This window comes from Stenella coeruleoalba, assembly GCF_951394435.1.
Source record: "Stenella coeruleoalba genome assembly, chromosome: 14".
In the NCBI taxonomy this organism is placed as follows: domain Eukaryota; kingdom Metazoa; phylum Chordata; class Mammalia; order Artiodactyla; family Delphinidae; genus Stenella; species Stenella coeruleoalba.
Window position 1 is genome coordinate 88,297,518 of NC_137160.1, and position 19,144 is coordinate 88,316,661.

General features: G+C 58.7%; 1 protein-coding gene across 3 annotated transcripts in view; it reads left to right on the forward strand.

The window, feature by feature from the left end:
• Positions 1-19,144, forward strand: part of ADGRD1 (adhesion G protein-coupled receptor D1) — a 144,119-nt gene that overhangs the window by 121,545 nt on the left and 3,430 nt on the right. For 2 of the 3 annotated variants that reach the window (XM_079941918.1, XM_079941916.1), the window contains 6 exons: positions 584-650; positions 3,053-3,119; positions 12,636-12,727; positions 16,202-16,328; positions 17,576-17,617; positions 18,896-18,988. In XM_079941918.1, coding sequence (XP_079798044.1) covers positions 584-650; positions 3,053-3,119; positions 12,636-12,727; positions 16,202-16,328; positions 17,576-17,617; positions 18,896-18,988 — 488 coding nt within the window. Of the gene's footprint in view, positions 1-583; positions 651-1,270; positions 1,376-3,052; positions 3,120-12,635; positions 12,728-16,201; positions 16,329-17,575; positions 17,618-18,895; positions 18,989-19,144 lie in introns of those variants that run through there. The other variant, XM_079941917.1, reaches the window with a different exon arrangement.

Here is a 19,144-nt window from a genome sequence, read left to right on the forward strand (position 1 = left end):
CGGAGCAGGCTTCCCTCTGGGTCCTGGAGCAGATCTCCCACGGGCTGGGCAGGCTCGGCCAGAGGGGCACAGGAGCCGCCTGTTCTAATGTATCTTCCCCTGCCCCCTTTTATCCTAGCCATCTGCAAAATGCAGGGTCCTGGTCAGGAGCCCTTTCTCCTGACCACCCTCTGGAGGGGAGGGTCAGTGGGTGGAAGGGACCCTTTACTGTCTCTTCTTCCCCCTTCCTTCCGTGCAGGAGAGCAGAGGGAGAGGCTGTGCTCAGGGCGCTGATCGGACAGAGGCCTGGGCATGCCGCTTCCCCAGCAGCCGGGAGGGCGTTGTTTTCAGATACAGAATCAGATTCATAACAGATCTGCCCTAAAATGCGTGTGTGTGTGTGTGTGTGTGTGTGTGTGCGCGCGCGCGCGTTAGTTGTCTCTTTGTTTAGACTCTCAATTCCTGGAGCCTAGGGGCTGTTCTGTGTCCTCAACACTTAGCGCACGTTTCTTTGTACACGTCAGGTATAAATGAATAAATGAATGAACGTGTCCGAGGAGACTGGAGCAAAGCTAATAAAGTTTCCTGCTCTCACTTTCTGCAGGTTTTCCTCTTCTGATCTGTATCATTTCAATAGTCTTTGCCATGGACAGTTACGGAACAAGTAAGAAGTAAGTGAAGGGGTGATCCCTGTGTGGGCAGGACTCCCGTGGGGAGGGGCACGGTGCGGGTCCCCATGGCTCCTTGTCTTGCTGTGTTCTTCTCGGGAGGGGTCTGTCCAAGGCTGGTATCCTCCGGCCCTGGCAGTAAAAAAGGCCTGATAGAGTTAAAAACACCCCCGGCGGTGCTCTGGGCTTCGTCCCACCTTGGAACTAGCATCGAGGGGGTCACAGTGCCTTCTGCACTGGGTGGTCCCGATAAGTCTCTGATGGGAGCTTTTCATCCACGTGGCTGTCCTGGACGCACAGCCTGGTCGCCTGTGGAGCCCTGTTTTGTGCTGACCCTTTCTTGGGGTGGTCAGCAAGTGCCTCGTACATTAGAAGTCCCATTAAATTACAGCCGAGTGAATACGGGACTGTGTGAATAAGTGTAGTCTGATGTGCAACCGCAAGGGGGCGCTCTCATCGCTGGGGCAGCAGCAGACGGGACTGTGTACGTGCCAGACCTCGTGCCGCTATTTTGAAACTGCAGCTGGTGGGTCCCTAGTTGAATCTGGAAGAGGCTGGGTTGGGACTGTGCAACCAGGTCAGGTGTTCACCTTCCAGAAATTTGAATTCCTTTCCTCCCAAAGAGAAAAAGGCTTTAGCTCACCTGTCTTCAGGGAGCTGCCCCTCTCGTCAGCCAAGCTGAAGACCACTGAGTGACGATGCCACGGAGAACTTTCAAGAGGAGAGAGAGGGAGTTCAACACTGTCCCGGCTTCAGCCTGAGAGAGTTTCTCAGCTGAGTTGCTAAACTGGGAGGAATCTGGCTTTTTCTGCTTTAGGGCAACAATTTCCTGAAGATGAAGCACTTAAGGAAGGCGCTCTCTGAGTCCATACTGAAGTAAGAACGATTAAACATCCATTGTTCTGGCCCGTTCCTTGCAAGCCTGTGTGTATCCGAAGCCAAGGCACTAATTAAAAGAAGAAACATCTCCTCAGACACATCTCAGTGGCACTTGTTCCGTGTCTTTCCATCTGGGAGCGCAGATGCTGGGCCGCCCACCGTGCGTCTCAGCTCCACGGTCTGTTTCTGATGTCAGCCTCTCACCCACTCATGTGCCCGCGAGCGAGGCAGCCCCAGCAAAGGTCCCGAGGCTCACTGAGTGTCTGTGGAGGGCCGGGGATCTGAAGGTCCTCACCCACTTAACCTTCTGCACGAAAATGGTGGAAAGCACAGGCTTCCTCTTGCAGAATCCCCACCCTCCCAGGGAGCCTGGGTTGGAGCTGCCCCTTTGCAGAGGGACCACCAGACTCGACATGTGCTTCCATGTTAAGTGCCGTGTCCTCAGACGGGAGGCTCTTTTCTCCAGGCTCTGGGTTCCAGACGGGAACGAGCCTCTTACAGGCACTGTCACCTGTCTGGGGCATTTCGTGTCTCCTGGTCCAGGAGATCTCGGGGGAGGATGCGGGCAGCAAGGCAGGGTGCAGGCATAGACTCGGGTCCCCGAACGTCCCTGGGCCTCAGCTTCCTCCTCTGCAGGGTGGGGTCATCACAGCGCCTGCCTCAGGGGCGCCGTGGGGTTACGGGTGGCGGTGCTGTGCTGTCAGGGGGCTGCGCTGGGTGAGCAGGCGTGAGTGAGTGACCAGGCGGCCCCGCAGGGATGTCCATGTCCTGCGTCCGTGAGGATACGCCGTATGCCTCACCGGACCCTGGCGGGTGTGCCAGGCCCCCGGCGCTGCCCCCAGATCCAGGGAGGTGACGTGTCTCAGGGACCCCGGGCTCTTGGCGGTTCTGATGCTCTGGAGAGGAAGATGGTAGTCCTGCCTGAGTTCCTGGAATCATGTCTCGTAAGCCTGGAGAAATTTCATATCCTCATACTGGACCCTACTTCTCTGGAAATCAGAGCCGTGGCTGGGATCCACTGGGACCTTTTGTCTCGGTTGTGGAGCGGGGTCGGGGGATGGCACTGCCGGGCGATGGAACTGACCGACAGCTGATGAGAAGATGAAGATGGTCCACGCTGCGTCACGTGATGCCTCCTCACTCCTTGAATCCCTGCAGAAGACACTAGTGAAGTCAGTGTTTGAAATGCTCTGGAAGGAAGCCGGCCCCTGGCAAAAGCCCATTTATTTATTTCTCGTAATAAAATTCAAACCTCCTTTGGATTTTGGCTAGACTCTTCAGAGATTGCGAATTTTTCCACTAACGAGGTGACCTGGAAAAGCCTTCTTTTCCCCGAGCCAGTCCACAGACCTAGAACATTCTTCCCAAGAGCGGGGGGCGTGAGGTCATGGACAGGATACAGACACGTTTGTGGGGATTAACAGTGTCATTGTGACTGCGCCCCACGGTGTCCCTGTACTGTCCTGGATGCAGGGCCCCTGGGACGTGGGATGATGCCCTGGAGTAACCCTCTGCCCCTTCCACAGCTGCTGGCTGTCGCTCGGGAATGGTGCCGTCTGGGCCTTCGTAGCTCCTGCGCTGTTCATCATCGTGGTACGTCCTCTGCCGTGCGGGCGCGGAGCTGGGCTGGGGAGGGGCCGGAGTGGAGGAAGCCCTGGGCTTTGTGGAGGTGCAGCTGGGCCCCCTGAGAGCACGTCCTAAGCTGGGGCAGCATGGGTCCTGTTACAGCCCCTCATGGGGGTGTGACCCAGAGCCTCCTTTCCCCGAATGATACTCAGGAAGGTTGGGCAGGTTTTCAGGTTTAATGCAGATCTGCTTAAGGCCCTCGGTGCTTTTCATGCTGAAGCAGCAGGTGTGGGTGTGTGTCCAGGAGGGGCAGTGCAGACCCAACTGGTTCTTTTCTTTCCCGATGCTCTTCCATGATTTCCTCACGTGCACATCTCCGTGGTCAAGGAGATGCAGGATCCAGGGCTCTGTTAGGGAGTTTTCGTCAGAGCCTCCCAAGAACCACACAAAACAGAATTCCTGTGATAATGAGGGACCTACTCAGAGAGGGTGACAGAAATGGGGATCTCTAAGCTCACAGTCAGGAACGTTTGCCGTGGCTGTGCGTCTGGGGTTCAGACGAGGCCGTCTCCACGTGGTTCTGGCGCCCCACCTCTCAGCTCTGTTTTCCTGTCAGTTGGCTCCATTCTTAGGTAGGTTGCCCCAGATGCTGCTAAGAAACTCTAGGACCACACAGAATTATAATAACTGCCATGGGAAAAAACCCTCCTTTGTTGTTCTTGTTATGGTTCTACCGACGCGTCCCACCAAATCCTGGGATCGGTTTTCATCATTTCTGATGGACCTGCCTTGGAACTCTGCCCACCATGGGCCCCTCGCTGAGGCCAGAGGAGCAGAATGCTCTCATTGGCCAGAGGAACGGAATCTTCTGATTGGCCAGCCTTCACTGAAGCCAGTGGAAGCAGAATGTTCTGATTGGCCAGCCCTCACTGTGGCCAGAAGAATGAAATGCTCTGATTGGCCAAAGGACTGGACCACAGCTGTAACCCTGGGTCCTTATACTTGGTTTCCCATGACGTTATTTAACATTAATAATAAAGCTCAGGGCTTCCCTGGTGGCACAGTGGTTGAGAGTCCACCTGCCGATGCAGGGGACACAGGTTCGTGCCCCAGTCCGGGAAGATCCCACATGCCGCGGAGCGGCTGGGCCCGTGAGCCATGGCTGCTGAGCCTTCGCGTCCAGAGCCTGTGCTCCACAACGGGAGAGGCCACAACAGTGAGAGGCCCGCATATCGCAAAAAAAACAAAACAAAAACAAAAATAAAGCTCAAATTTATAGAGCATCTTTTTTTTTTTTTTTTAAGATCTGAATGTGTTTTTACATTAAATTTCTCTCTTACTTGCCCCTAAATTAGCTGCTTGGAGAGATGGTAATTTCTGTTATTACAGAGGGGCAAATTAAGGTGCAGGGAATAAGTAGAATGATAAAATTCTGGCCCGTGATGGTAGCTGTACTAGTTTAGATGTCCCCTTCCTCTCCTCCCCCACATCCTTCCACTGGCCCTCTTCCTTTCGTTCTCTCTCCTCCCCCTTCTCCCCAGGTGCTAGTAAACCAGCTTGAGTGCCCTTGAGTAGAAAAGGCTCAGTCCTGGGAAACAGGGGAATCAGGCATGGCTGGCTCCAGGCACTCAGTGATGTCCACAGGTATCTCCTGCTCACCCCGTGGTCCCATTGCCTCCTTGCTGGCTCCATCTCAGGCAGGCTTTCCTGGGGGGGACATGATGGAGCTGGTACCCTGACACATCCTCCAGCTCTGCAGTTCAGGGTAAGGAGGGAGGCACTGTTCCCAGCAGTCCCAGCAGAAGTCCCAGGGCAGATTCTGATTGGCTCCCATGGGTCAGGTGTCTGTTCCAGAGCCAATCACTGAGGCTTGGAGGGAGGCAGATGATTGGTCAGGCCCAAGGGGCAGGGTTTATTATTTTATCCCCCTGAACTCTTGGGGCTAGAGGTGGGGATCCCCAAGAAGCCCTAGGAAGAGGGCCTGGGAGAGGGGGCTGCCGGTACCTGGGTGCTGAGCCTGGCTGGGGTCTGGTCAGAGGTGAGGCATCGCCATGCTGTCCCAGTCTGGGCATCTCTCCCCACAGGTGTTGGGGGCTGACATCAGGGCACCCCCATCCCTCCTGCCCACCTTGTGCAAATCCGCAAAACACACTCTCCACACCCTTGGCTGGGACCCCAGAACATGCTCTCCACGCACCCCCAGGGTGGGAGCCAGGCCATGCTCACTGCCTCTGAGGGTGCTGCCTCTGAAGGGTGTTGAGCCCCCAGGTGAGCCCGGTACTGAAGGTGAGGGAAGGGACTCCAGCCAGAGACACGTGAGCCTTTGGTGTCCTCATCCGTCGCCTCCCCCGTCGGGTGTCCCGGCTGTGGTGGCCCATGAACTGTCCTGATCCTAAGGACAGAGCCGATGTTCTGTGTCACCAAGGAGGGCTGCCGGAGGGTGGGCTTATTGGAGAGGGTCTGTGGGTAGCACTGAAGCCCGCCACTCCTGCATCCCCTCCTAAATACTGTGACGCCAGCCCTCCTTTCACTCACCCCCCGCTCCCTTCCCCAGCGGCTGATTTGAAAGCTGCTTTTGACTTTGTTCCAAATTCGGTGGCACTGACTGAGGCCGTGGGCCCTGGTGGTTAATTAAAAACGTATCCAAGGGAAGACGCCTAAAGATGTGGTTTCTTCCTCCTTAATTAAAATTCCACTCAGACATCCTCAGGCCACACAGAGGGGCAGCAGCATCTTCTTGGTAGAGAGTTTCCAGAAGGGCAGGGTGGGGGGCATCACCGTGGTGTCGTCGTCTGTTCGGGACATGGGGGGGGGGTGCGCCAGCCCCACACACGCCCCCCCGTTCAGGCTGCGTTGACTCCGCTGCCCTCCACGCCGGTCCCCTGCCAGGTGACGTGTGCTCAGGGGCGTCCACGGCCACGGGGACAAGCGGGAGACGGGGGCGTTCCCTCCCTGACGTGCTGGCTCTGCGAGCCTCCTGGGTCCCCGTGGCCCCAGCCCCCGGGCCTCTGTGCCAGAGGAGAGGCGGGGCTGTGCTCCCAGCTCTGCAGGGCTCGTGGGCCCACCGGGCTCTCTGTAGGGTCCGCGCAGGGCCCTGGTGGGAGGGGTGGGCGACAGGGAGACGGGTCTTGCGTGCGTCAGCTGGGTGCCCCTCCCATGCCACTCCCCTCCTGTTCTCAGTGTCCCCGGGGGCCGGTCCGGATGGACACGGACCAGGCTCAGAGGGAGGGAGGAGACGGGGGCCAGGAGTGCACCCCCCGATCCCTCGCGCAGGGCAGTGGGTGCACGGTGCTCCGTCCCCCACAGGCCACACTCCTGTCGGCAGCGCCGGCCGCAGGGTCCCTGAGGCTGTCCCTCCGCCCTCAGCCCTTCTGTGTCACAGGAGCTGGTGTCCCCAGCACCCCGTGAGCCCTGGCCGTCTCTCCGGCGGCTGGCTCCCTTGTGGTGCTGGGGATGTTTCCTTCTCTGTCCATCACAGGCGGTTAGAATCACACTGCTGTGTCACCTCTGTGCGGGAAGGGGGACTGCAGTCCGTGCCAGCCCAGGGCGATGACACAGCGGCTCTGTAAAGGAGGCCTCCTCCGGGAAGGGCTGCCGGGTCGGGAAAGGGACGGGACTGTGGTCTCAGGGCGTCCGTCCTTGGCGTTAACCCCGAGCTCTGAGTACAGGCCCGGGTCCTTCCATCAATTGCTTTCAGCTGCGGGAGGTGGTGCACTGTCGCGGTGACACGTCCCTGAGCTCTCCCTCCAGGCTGTGCCCTGTCCCAGGGCTGCGTGAGGGCCATCTGCAGTCACTTTCCCACCCGGCCTTTCACAGAGTGACAGAGGCTCCCGTGGGCGACCCCGGGGCGCCCTCCCTTCTGCCCCTGGGGTCCGGGAGGACCACTCGCCTCGTCACCCAGACGGAGGCTCGGGCTCAGACCCGACTCCAGTCCCCCCGCCAGTTCAACCCTCCTGGTCAGAGCGCGGGCAGTGGCAGGGGTGGAAGGGGAGTGAGTGAGTGTGGAAGGCCTCGCCCTGCTGTCTCTCTGTGCTGACTTAACCCCCAGTTCTGCAGGGCCCGGCAGCATCGCCCGCTCCCAGACTCCCCGGCTGAGCTGTTTCCTCTGACTTTGGTCAGTGACGGCGGGGGATCCGAGGCGGCCCTGCCTGGATCCTTCCCTACCACCCACCACAGCGAGGGGTCCAGCAGCAGGGTCCCCGCATCCCATGTCCTCCAGGCTCGCTGGAGCCCTGCTGTCCTTCCAGAGGGGGCATTACCTCCGCCCCGCCCCAGCCCCTCTCCTTGACGTCAGCCGCGCACCTATGAGGACTGTGGTTCTCACTCTTGTTAGTAATGGAATCCCTGGGGAGCTTGGGGACGGTTCCTGCCTGAGCCCCACCCGGGAGGTTCTGGGTTTACTGGACCTTTCAGAGCTCCCGGTGATTCCGGTGTGGAGCTGGCTTGCAGTCCGAGGTGGGCTGTGGGAAGTTGGAGAGCCCTGGGCTGGGGGGAGGGGATGTCCGCTGAGAACGGTCAAGTGCAGGGTCCGCTGGCTGCGGCTCATGTGGTAAATCCCACGCAGGTGCCGGGCACTTATTTACAAACTGCGGCGGCTGTCACGCTGCAGCCGTTGAGCTTAGCTGTTACAGTAGAGACTGGGAGGCCTGAAAAGCCAAAGATGTTTGCTCCCTGGACCTTGAGAGGAAAAGCATGCAGACCCCAGGCCAGGGGATGCGGCAGAAGGGTCCTGGGACCCAGCCTCTCCGACTGTCAGGGCTCAGGCTGGCCGGGGGTGGAAGTGTCCCGTGTTTCTCATTTCCTCTGAGGACCCTGGGTTGTGCCGTGTTGAGTCGTCCCCGTTGTCCCCAGAGGCGCTCCGCAGACAGCAGGTTTCAGCGTCACACGTGGGGCCCGGCCCCATTGTGTAGCTTGTGCAAAGCTCTGTTCGGACGCACGTTCACGTGAGCACGTCCGTGGGAGAGAAATGTCTGGTGGATGCACACGGGATGGCGTTCCCCAGAGAGGGGTCTGCGTCCGGGGGGTACTTGCTTGCACATCCCTCCATTTAAAAACACCCACACATCACGAGCATCATTTTAAACTAAAACACTGGAAAGGTGCGTGTTCGTGTTGGGGTGTGCGGTTTCGCTGTGTCCCGGTGAGGTTGGTCCCGGAGGGACAGGAACCTGTGGGACAGGATTGTCACCGGTGCGCCTGGTGGGCCCAGTGCTGGGAGGGAAAGGGCAGAACCGAGCCCCTTCCGGTTCACAGCTTACCTGTCACCCCGCTGCCAAATACGCACCCCCCACCTGTCCCTTCACGGACTGTTCTCCCCGATTATGAAGGGACGTGGATGCCATTTCCTGGGCGACTCCAGTGAGGCTGAGTGCAAAAGTGCCCACGGGGCAGGCAGGTCTTACAGAAGCAGGGGCGCCATGGGCCACAGGGGCCACCTTAGCCTGAGCCCCCCCAGGGGGCTTGTTCCGTGCCGGCGACTCCCGGGAAAAAGACCTCCAAGTCCGGGAAGAGAAAGAGTCTAGAGTTTTAAAATCCTCCTCTCAGCTGGGGAGAAGCCAAGCTAGTTGTCTGACTACAAATACAGGTACATAAATAAAGACACATAGATACAGATCCAGTTACCAGTTCCTGAGAACAGATATGGACACGGGAACAATTACAGCGATAGTTACAGACGTAAAGATACAGAACCGTAAACACTTGTACGGACACAGAAACAGGTATAGATACACATGAAGCGTTTACTCTGTCTTTGTGTGTGTCTGCATGTATAACCTTTCACTGTGAGATCGTGGTGCACAGCCCAATGATTTTTCACAAATACCTAAGTGGCCCTGAGTCTGGTCAAGAAACACAGCGTGGTCCCAACCCCAGAGCCCTGCCCAGCCGTTCCCTCCCCCCAGCAAAAATCCCCGTGGTCCTGAGTGTGTCCTCCCTCCACCCTCCCCTCCTTTTTTTTTTTTTGCTGAAATGCGGCCTGTGAATTACTGGTTTGACATCTGTCATAAGTAGCTTGTTGGCTGTTCTAACGCAGAGATACTTAGTTGATGAAATACCCCACATTCACGTTATAAACGCCTCACCCCAGGGCCTTTCCCAGTCTGCACCAGGCGCAAGCCAGGGCGAGTGAAATGGAGTGAGGGGGCCAGGCCCGCTTCTGGTTTGTATTTTCATGAAACGCCAGATTTGTTTCACCCTCAGCTGCTGTCTCCCACTTAATTGCACATTAATGTAGGCTCGGAGGTTGGCCTGCACCTTCTCTCATGCTGCCGTGGCCAACGTGATTGTCTTACCAACGCGGGGGGAAGCGTGCACGCCAAATGAAATCAGACAGGCCCCCGGCTGAAAGAGGGAGAAGGGAAATAAATAAATCCCAGCAAAAGCTTCGGAGACATGGGCGCGATGATGAATTGTAACAGCCAATCACCTGGGCAGCTTAAACATCACTGAAACGCTTCCTTCCGGGTCTTAAATACAGAGGCCAAGAAATAACAGAAGACCTGAAATCGAGTTAATCACTTGTAGCATTTCTGTGTCTGTGAAACAGTTTGCCGTAATCTGATCATCCATTCAGCGGCCACATCCCAGCGTCTGGGAACAGCAGTGTGAACCGCCCGGCGTCACACCTGAGAGGTCTAGGGCAGAATCCCGGGTCAGCCTCCGCCGGCAAAGGGAGAGGTGGCTGTGATGAGACCTCTGGGGTCACGTGGGGTGTTCAGGCTCCTCCCCAGAGGCTGCCTGGCATCCGTCTCCCGGGTCCCAGGCTCTGTGGCTTCTCCATCCCCTTCCCTGAATTATTGGGACACTTCACAGTTAAGCCTGTTTTCCTCCTGAGCCCAAGGTCATAACTGGGACGTGCACAGGAAAAAGGATTGATGTTACTTCCTTTTTATAGTGTAATTAAGCAATTTGATTTTTGAACATTAACACACATGGTTAAAAATTTGAAAGCAAAGCTTAGTAATGTATATTTTGAGCAGTCTCTGCCCACGTCTCTCTCTTAAGTCCCTGGTTTCCACCCGCCCCCCAAACAGACAACCCCTGATGCTAACTTCTTGTGTATCCTAGGGGTGCTCTGAAGATGTAGGCAGATATAAATATATATTCACCTCATTCTGTGCCTTTTCCGCACACACAGTGTGTGCTGGACCTCCGGCTTCATCCGCACAGGAGGAGCCGCCTTGGTCCGTGATGCACCCACAGAGTAGGCTGCCCACAGTAGCCCCCGAACCTGGTCCCTGTCGGGAACAATTCAAGTGTTTCCAGTCTTTTCTGGTTACAAACAAGGCTTCAGCTTCGGCCAGTGGGTGAGGAGCCCAGGATATAAATTCCCAAAGCGGAAGAGGCAGGACTTACAGGATGGTACACGGAGGACCTCAGGAAATGTTCTCCCCCTAGAATACAAAGAAACTACTGGAAGAATTATACGTGGAAAAAACCCAGACATTTCAGAACTCTAGAAATCAACCACAGGCTGAAAAGCCTTTAATCACGAAAAATCGCTGAATCTTGGTGAGAGCAGCAGGGACTGTGGCTTCTGATTGGCCAGTCGGGCCCCGCGTCCCAGCTCCGTGACGCAGCTATTGTCACTGGAGGTGAGGACGGGCTTACGGGCACGCGGGTGCAGCGCCTGTGTGACCTCAGAGCAAGCTATTCGCAGACTTCACGGGACCTCGGCGTCTGGAATAGACATCCCCATGCTTAAAGCGCCAACCAGTTAGTCCCCTGGCTTCGGTCACTGAGCCGCTTGAGTGGCAAAGTCCCTGCGTTGTCACACCAATAGCCTGGCGTCCGTGCTGGCCCGCCCCTTTCTTGTCTGCGGAGTGAGGCCTTCCTGTGGCGCTAACCCGGTCAGCCAGTGCGGGCCGGGGAGGCCTGGAGGGCACTGGTGTTCCCATCTGCCGGCTTCTCCTGTGTGCCCTGACCTCGGAAGACCTCCAGCGTCATCCGCACTTTACAGGCGAGAAAAAGGGGGCGAGTGAGGCAGCCTGTCAGAAGCCAAGCTGCCGGGTGCGGAGATGGTCAGCGAAGACAGGGGCCCCACTGACAGCATCTGTTCTGTGTTTGCTCTAAAGACTAATGAGGAAAGCCTTACTCACTTATAGTGATGGTATAAGCAAGGGGCTAATCGGGCAGGGGTGCCAGCTTCCCAGTACCCCCTCCCGCGGAGCCGCGCGGGCAGGGGTGCCTCGCTGCTGACGCGTTCTGAGGGAGAGGCTGCTGCTGAGCCTTGGACCTGGGAGCTGGACACTGAGGCAGCTCGCGGAGACGTGTCTGCAAGGCCCCTGAGATGAGGGGTGTCAGCAGAGATGCTTTGGGAAGGCCTCAGGCTGGGCCCCCAGAAGGAGGCCTCTAACGGGGGCGTTCAGGCCAGGAACGCAGATATGTGTGCGGCGTGGCCGGCCGGGGCAGGAGGGGCCTGAGTCCCCTTCAGAGCCGGGGATGCTCTGCTGTGGCCCAGGTGTTGTGTGGGGAGGGCCGCTTTCCCTGTGTGGCCTGCCAGGAACGCCTTTGTCCTTGCCTGTGCTCAGGCCTGAAGGTTCACACGTGGCCGGGAGCGGGACTCCTCACCGACTCTGTAAATGACCTCAGAAGTTTTCAGATACAAGGGAGAGGTCCCGTCACAGCACAGCCCCGAATCCAGCTGTGGACCCTGTAGCGGAAGGACATGGCGGGGCCCCACTTCCCCTGCTGTCACCTGCCTGGTCAGGCTCCTGTTCAGGACCCTGGAGAGCTGCCCACGGGAGGGGACACTTTGTGCCAGAGCCTCTGCCAGAGACCCTCACAGCCCGGGCCTGGCCCCCAGCCCCCAAGGGGAGCCTTCCAGCCCCCAGACCCCCAAAGGGAGCCTCCCAGCCCCCAGCCCCCAAGAGGAGCCTCCCAGCCCCCAGACCCCCAAGGGGAGCCTCCCAACCCCCAGACCCCCAAGGGGAGTCTCCCAACCCCCAGACCCCCAAGGCGAGCTTTCCTAGCAAGGAGGAAGCATTGGGCAGAAGATGAAGAATCCTCTGCTGTGGTCTCCGGGGATCCCATGCTGTGGCCTCTGTGGACACACAGCCGTGGGCCTGGGGTGTGGGCAGGAGGTGAGAGCCAGGCTGTGCTCCGGCGCTCAGGTTGCACCGTGGGCGTTCCTACTCTGTCTCATTAAGTGGAAAAACTGAGGTTCGGAGCACTTCAGTACGTTACCCAGGGCCACACCCAGGGAGCACATGGTGAAAGGAGGCTGGAAGCAGCTCTGTCTGGTTCTGAGGTTCACAGCCTCCTTGCCCTGGTGGCGAGCAGAGGAATGCTTTCTTCCGTGTGCTCCTGGGGACTCGGCCTGGGGTGTTTGGCCGTCTTTTCTCGGGAGCACAGATGTGGGCTCCCAGAAGGCGGTCTTGCAGGTGACCTGTGCAGGTAAAAGTTCAGGGACGCGGCTTCGATTTCTCCCAGAGACGCCGCCTGTTTGCCTGGGAATCCTGGCTGGGGAGTGGGCCCGGTGGACTCGGATGCCCTGCAGGTGTGGCTCCGGCCCTCACCTTGTCTCCCGTTCTCCTCACGCAGGTCAACATGGGCATCCTCATCGCGGTGACCAGGGTCATTTCACAGATCAGCGCCGACAACTACAAGATACACGGAGATCCCAGCGCCTTCAAGTAAGCGGCTCCCTGGGCTGTCAGCCATGCCCCCTGCCCACAGAGGCTGCTCGCGGGTGGCAGGAGGGCAGGTCACACCCTTGGGCTTGCCCGGTGTCCTCATGACGTGCGTCCTCATCGGTCTCTGTGACCAGCATCAGCTCGCTGCCCCCATTTGTGAAAGAAGGGGGTCCGTTAGATGTTCTCCCAGAGACTGCTTCACCCCTAGGGTGAGAGGAGCTGGTGCTGGGGTCCAGAGGAGGGTTCTGGAGCCCGACCGCCCTGCCTGGGTCAGTCCTGCCTCAGCCCTACCATCTGCTGGGACCTTGTGAGCTATTCAACCCCTCAACGCCCTGATTTCCTCGTCTGCGCGGCGAGGGTGATGGCGGCCGTCTTACAGGTTGTCCTGAGGAGGGTGGAACTTCCTGACCTGCTCTGGGGCTGGTTCATCCTCCGAAGGAGCAGGTGTCTCTGAATGGGGGCTGTTCCACCCACACACTCACTGCCTTCTGGGGTTTCTCCACCCCATTGTCGGGGCTCTGCCAATTGCAAGTGACAGAAAACCCAACGCAAGCTGGCTAAAGCACAAGACGTACCTACCGACACAGGCAACCATAAGTCCAGGAATGAGTCTAGAATGGCTTGGTCCAGCGCATCAAATAATACCACCAGGGCCCAGCTCCTCCTGCACTTCTCAGCTCCACGCCCGCCGTCTGTCGGCTTCACGCTGAGACGGACTCTGCCTCCTGGTGACCAAATGGCTGCAACAGGAGGTTCAAGTCCATGGGAAAGTGTGTCTCTTTCCCCAGTAATCAGAGGTCCTGAGCCTGGAGACCGAGACTCAGACCAGACCGCATGCCCATCCACAAATCAATCCCAGTGGATGGAAATCACCAGTTAACCCTGGCCTGAGTCACACGGTCCATCCTGGCTCTGGGGTGCAGTAAGCACCCCCGAACCACCCGGCCAGGAAGTGGGGGCAGGGAATTTAGGGACTGCTGTAGAGACAGGGTGCAGTTCCTAGGCCGCTGGCACTCTGTAAGTTACTTTATCTACTTGATCTACACTATATCTCTTCCGATCTGAAAGGGAAAACAGTAAACATGTCAGCAGCAAACCGATAAGACAATTATTCTGTAATGAATTCCAGACACCGTAAATTAACCTGACAAGTGGCTCCGGCCCCCTCAGGCTTTTTCAGCCCCTGGAAACCTTCGAGATGCTCCTAGGTCAGGGTCAGTTCCCTTCCTCGTCCGTCAGCGAGAACAGGCAGTGCTGCCCTGTGAGGCCGCCAGTCCCCCGGCCCCGGGGGCCTGGCTGGGGAGGAGCCTGACCCTCCCTCACCCCAACTTCAGCCCCCAGGCCCTCCCCTCGGTGCGCAGGGCCCCGTCTGACCCGGCACCCGCAGGACCGCTGGCCTCGCGGCACCCAGAGCAGCCGGATCTCACTCCACACCCGCGCCCCCGTCTCTGCCCCCGGCCCCTCTTCACACACCGCGGCCCTGAAAGGCAGCTGAGCCCACGACCCATCTGCCCTCCGTGGGGACCTGGTCCCCAAGTGGAGGCTGACACAGGGGAGGTAGGGGCCGTGCATCGCAAGGGCGTTTCCATGTCTCTGCAGAAGCAGGGCCGGGGCGCTGCCGCTGTGCCCTCCTGTGTCCTGCACGTGACCCGGCGCCCAGGACCGACCTCCTGGAGAGTCCGGCCCGTGCCTCCGGACAGACCCCCGACTCTCTCCACCCAGCACGCTCCCTGCCCTGCCTCTTCCTCACGTGGCCGAGCGGGACCCTGGGTCACGCCTCACTCCCTTCCTAGCGTCCCCTCCCTGGGCTGGTGAAGCAGGAGCCCGGGAGCCGGGCAGGAAGACGCAGCACAGCCTCCTCAGAACACCTGTGGCCCCCCTCTCCTGGTTTCAATCTAGGCCTTTCCTTCCTGCCCAGCAGCTCAGCGCTCAGTGATTTAACGCAATGAGATGCTTCCTCAGGAGCCTTAACAGGGCTGCCTTCCACCTGCTTTCTCACCTCTGTTTATCGGTCATGATTCCAGACTCCCCAGAAAGCAGCAGAGAACATTCAGTTTTCCCAAGTGAGATCCGGGTCCTGGGGGCGGGAGGGAGGTGGATGCCGGTCCCCGGGGAGCAGGGGGACGGGCATCGGGGAGTCTTATGCGTCCGGACTGCGTCCCCCGCCTGCCCAGGCCTCCTCTCCTGCAGGGACCCCGCTCCTTCTGCCTTTGACAAGGGGACCTGGCTGCTCTGGCTGTGTTAACAAGTCCTCAGAGAGCCTCAACTAGAGGAGTTTCCTCCCAGATTTTATCATTTATTGCTTCATTTTTGAAGTAAAAATGAACCATCCCTTTAAAAGTAACACATTGATATCGACTTCTCAGCAGCTGCTCCTTTCAATGATGGATTTTCCAGGATCTAAAGATGGAATCTAAATCATTCATGATATTTTGTTCCCCAGATTCAGGTGTCTGATTTTTACTGACTTTATGAAAACACGCAGCTGCAGCTTCCCTGACAGATGCCGTGTGGGAGCACATCTTTGGTTTTCTAGGGCTTTGCTGCTAGGAGCTGTCCATGCCGGGCCCTCGGGCTTCTGACCAGGGAGCTCCTTAGGGCCATTACGCCTCCTCCTGGGGGGCTGGATCCCTGAGCGGCACCGTTGGCTCGTCCTTCATCCATTGCGTGGCCTCTTCCTCATCTTGCCCGCTGGTCCTGGTGCTGTGCTGGCTTTGGGGCTGCAGAGATGCAGAGCCCAGCCTTCAGAGGACTCACCGTCTAGTGAGGGAGACCGTGCGGGTTGCAGCGCCAAGGGACGAGGGCCTTGGAGGTTGCTTAGCTGGGCAGCGTGGCACCCATCCGTCTCTGGACTTCCCTCTCATGCTTACGTGCAGAAACCGCCCTGTGGAGAGCTGAGCTGGCTGAGTCAGGGTAGGCCGGGCCCCGGTTAGCGTACGATGATTTGCAGCACGTATCAGAGGCGGCCAGGACTCAGACAGCCCCTGGGGCATTGCCTCCACACCAGCTCTGTTCTGGGCTCTGCGGACACTGGGGGACCCAGATCCTTCTTCTCTCGGAACTCACATTCCACGGGAGAGCCTCAAGGCTGACGCTGCAGGTGCCCCGGCGCTGGGTGTGTCTCCTACCCCCGGACTCCTCGGCTGTGCTCTGCTCCATGGGCACCTGGCATCAGCGTTTCCCTCAGCATCACCACCAGCTGGACTGGGGTGGTCAGCCTGAGTTTGCCCAGAGGATGCGCCGGCTCCCGGAAGCCCGGTGCCAGCTGCAGTCCAGCGGAAGCAGAGCTGTCTGCTTGGCCCAGAGCTGGCCTTGCAGGGACCCTGTCTTGTGCGTCCGGGTAGGCAGCTCCTGACCCAAGGCCTCCTGCAGGGAGGAACCGGGTCTCACTCGCAGCAGGGCCTTTTCTGCTCCCGCCGGAAGCGTGGCATCTGGACCCGCCCTGCCTGCCCACCCTCCCTGTTCCTCCTGCAGGTTGACAGCGAAAGCTGTGGCCGTGCTGCTGCCCATCCTGGGCACCTCGTGGGTCTTTGGCGTGCTCGCCGTCAACAACCAGGCTGTGGTCTTTCAGTACATGTTCGCCGTACTCAACTCCTTACAGGTGAGGGCCCGATGGGACTAGCGGCTTTGTGAGTGGACGTGCGGAGCAGGGTGCCTCTGAGGCAGGAGGGAGACCCTGTGCTCCGTCCCCTCCACACGCACGCACCTCGTGGACCCCTAGCGTAGAGGGTCCCCCAGGCCTGAGGACACAGGCGTGGATGGGCCGTGCACCAGGGTCTCTGAGCAGATGGGCTATGCAGGACCCCATTCACAGCAGGGCTGCCTCGTCCTCCTGGACAGTGTCTGTGGAGGGGCACCCAGGCCTGAAAGGAAGACGGTCAGCACATGGGCAGCTCCTGCAAGGGAGCCAGGCGTGGAGAGGTGGTGATGGGGATACCTTGGGTTCTGAGTTCTCATCTGCTCTCTGCATGGAAGGACAGCAAGGGTAACAGCCTGGAAACCAGAGACTTGGGAGCCCAGAGTCTGAGTCCCCAGAGCCACAAGCCCCCAGAGGAAGGGTGGAGGTGGGCGCCCGTGGCCACACACGGCCTACGCCACCGAGCCGAAGGCTCAGTCCGCCCCGGCCCTCACCGTGGTGTCCTTGCTGCTTCTGGGGCTTCACAGCCGGTGACGGTGTCAGGCTTCTAATTTGTAAGAAGCCCCCGTGCCTAGTTTCCTTCTGCCTGTTTATAACGAGAGGGGGTCGGCTGTCCTGGCCGCAGCCCCACACACCCCAGGTCCTGGGATCCTCACTATCCTCTGTGTCCCATAAAGTTTCCCCTTCCGGAACGTGGGAACAGCGACAGGACCACTTTGCGGGGGCTGCTTGTTAGCACTAAGTGAGATGACCCACGTGAAGTGTTCGTCTGGTGCGGACACAGGGGCAGAGTCTCTAGACGTCTGCGGATATCCTCAGCTTGTGTCTGTTCTCACTGTGACCGTCATCCTCAGTTTGCAGGTGAGGACACCAGGGCTCGCGCTAGGTGACGCGCTCGTGCCCTCCCATTCGTCCGCCCCAGCGTGTTTGCTCCTCTCTGAGGTTAAGCCTGTCTGGGCGTCCACCTGTCTTTGTATCTTGGCCATGGCGGCTGCCTGCGTTTAGGTTAGATCACAGGATGCCCTTCCACGCTTACGGACTCCAGACCGTAGGGTCCAGCATCACAGCGCACTCCCACATGCTCCCCAACACCAAGCCGTGCCAGTGCCACTCTCAGAGCCCACAGGTGGCGTTGGAAAGAACCCTCAGAAAGTGTTGGTGACAAAATGCAAGTGGCCCTAATTCTGTGTTTTCCTCCCCTTCCTCCCCAGGGATTTTTCATCTTCCTTTTTCATTGTCTCCTGAATTCAGAGGTATGTCTGCTCCACTTCGTGACAGTATGAAGCTGGTTTTTCATTTCTGAAAGGGCACAGAGAGCAGGAACAGTGTTGCCGCATCAGGCTGGCGTCCAGGAATGTAACCCTGAATAAGCCTTGGTGTTGGTGACAGGTTGTGTGCAGGGAGGCTGCTTTCCGTCCCTCATCCTGGTTGCTAAGCAACATACGCACATCCTCCTTCACTGATGTCGCACGGGCACTGCTGGCTGTGTGGAGGACCAGGGGAGGGGGTGACAGGGTGGAATAGCTGAGCTGCAGATTCAGGACCTTGCTTGGCATCTGGCATATTAGGGAGAGTAAGATGCAGATGTGCTCCCAGCAGATCCTCCCAGAGGCATTCAGGAAGCTGGCCTGGGGTGTAAGGAGGACTCCTGACTGCAGGGCTTAGAGAGGGGGCTTTCGTGATGTGGGCTCCAAGGGCACTGGGGTACCTGGCGCGGGCCCGTTCCTCTTGGTGCACTTGGCCGTGGGGATGGTGGAAGGTGCTCTAGACCCTGTCGCTCGGGACCCATAGTCCGTGGGAGAAGCTTTACCTGTAGATTGTGGGGGTGGCATCGTGTTCCTTGGCATTTGAGTCCCTTCCAGGCTGTGGTCCTGGGGAAACGCCTCTGGAACGGTGACTGAGAACAGGGCAGAAGCACCACCCGCCTCTGTGCTTTGCCAGGAGAGTCCATCCATTTGCATGAGGATAGGTCAGGCGGGGAGGGAGGAGATGGGGGGAGGGGCAGGCAGGGTGAGTCGCCCAGGATGATGGCGGCCAGCGGAGGAGAGGTCACGTGTTTGCAAAGACCAGGTAGCAGCCCAAGCAGGGCCTGCGACTGATCCACGTGGCAGAGGGGGCAGGAGGGGGCGGCAGCCTCAGCACCACACGCGGCCCCGCCCCACACGTGCGCTTCGTCGTTTACTGCCTTGTGTGGTTTCTGTGCCGGTCACACGCTCGGCTCCCAGGCTGTTCACCGTCGAGTGTGTCCCGTCTCCCCACCCAGCACTGTGAGGTCGGCAAAGGGCAGGCCAGGTCCAGCTTTCTCCCCGTGCAGGGCTGGGAACGGCGCGGGGACACAGCCTGTATCTGTCACACGAACCAGTGACACGTCCGTAGCGCAGCTCTGGAACCACTGACTGTTGGGATCTGATGCCTCTGAGTCCTGTCCTCACCCTGCAGCACAAGTTCCTCGGGACCTGTTAGAATGACCTCTTGTTGCTTTTGCAACTTCTGAAATTGCTTCTAATGAGCCTTCCCTTCTGCCTTTGAAGGTGAGAGCTGCTTTCAAGCATAAAACCAAGGTCTGGTCCCTCACGAGCAGCTCCACCCGCCAGGCCAACGTGAAGCCCTTCAACTCGGACATCGTGAGTGTGTGTGGTGTCTCATGTACGCCCCTCCTGCGCTGGCCGACCCTGCCCTGGGTGCCTTCCCTCCTCAGCCCACACTGACCCAGGCCTCTTGTTCTCGGTCCCCGTCAGCCGGGACTTGCCTTCCAGCTTCACTGAGCTGCGCGCAGCCTC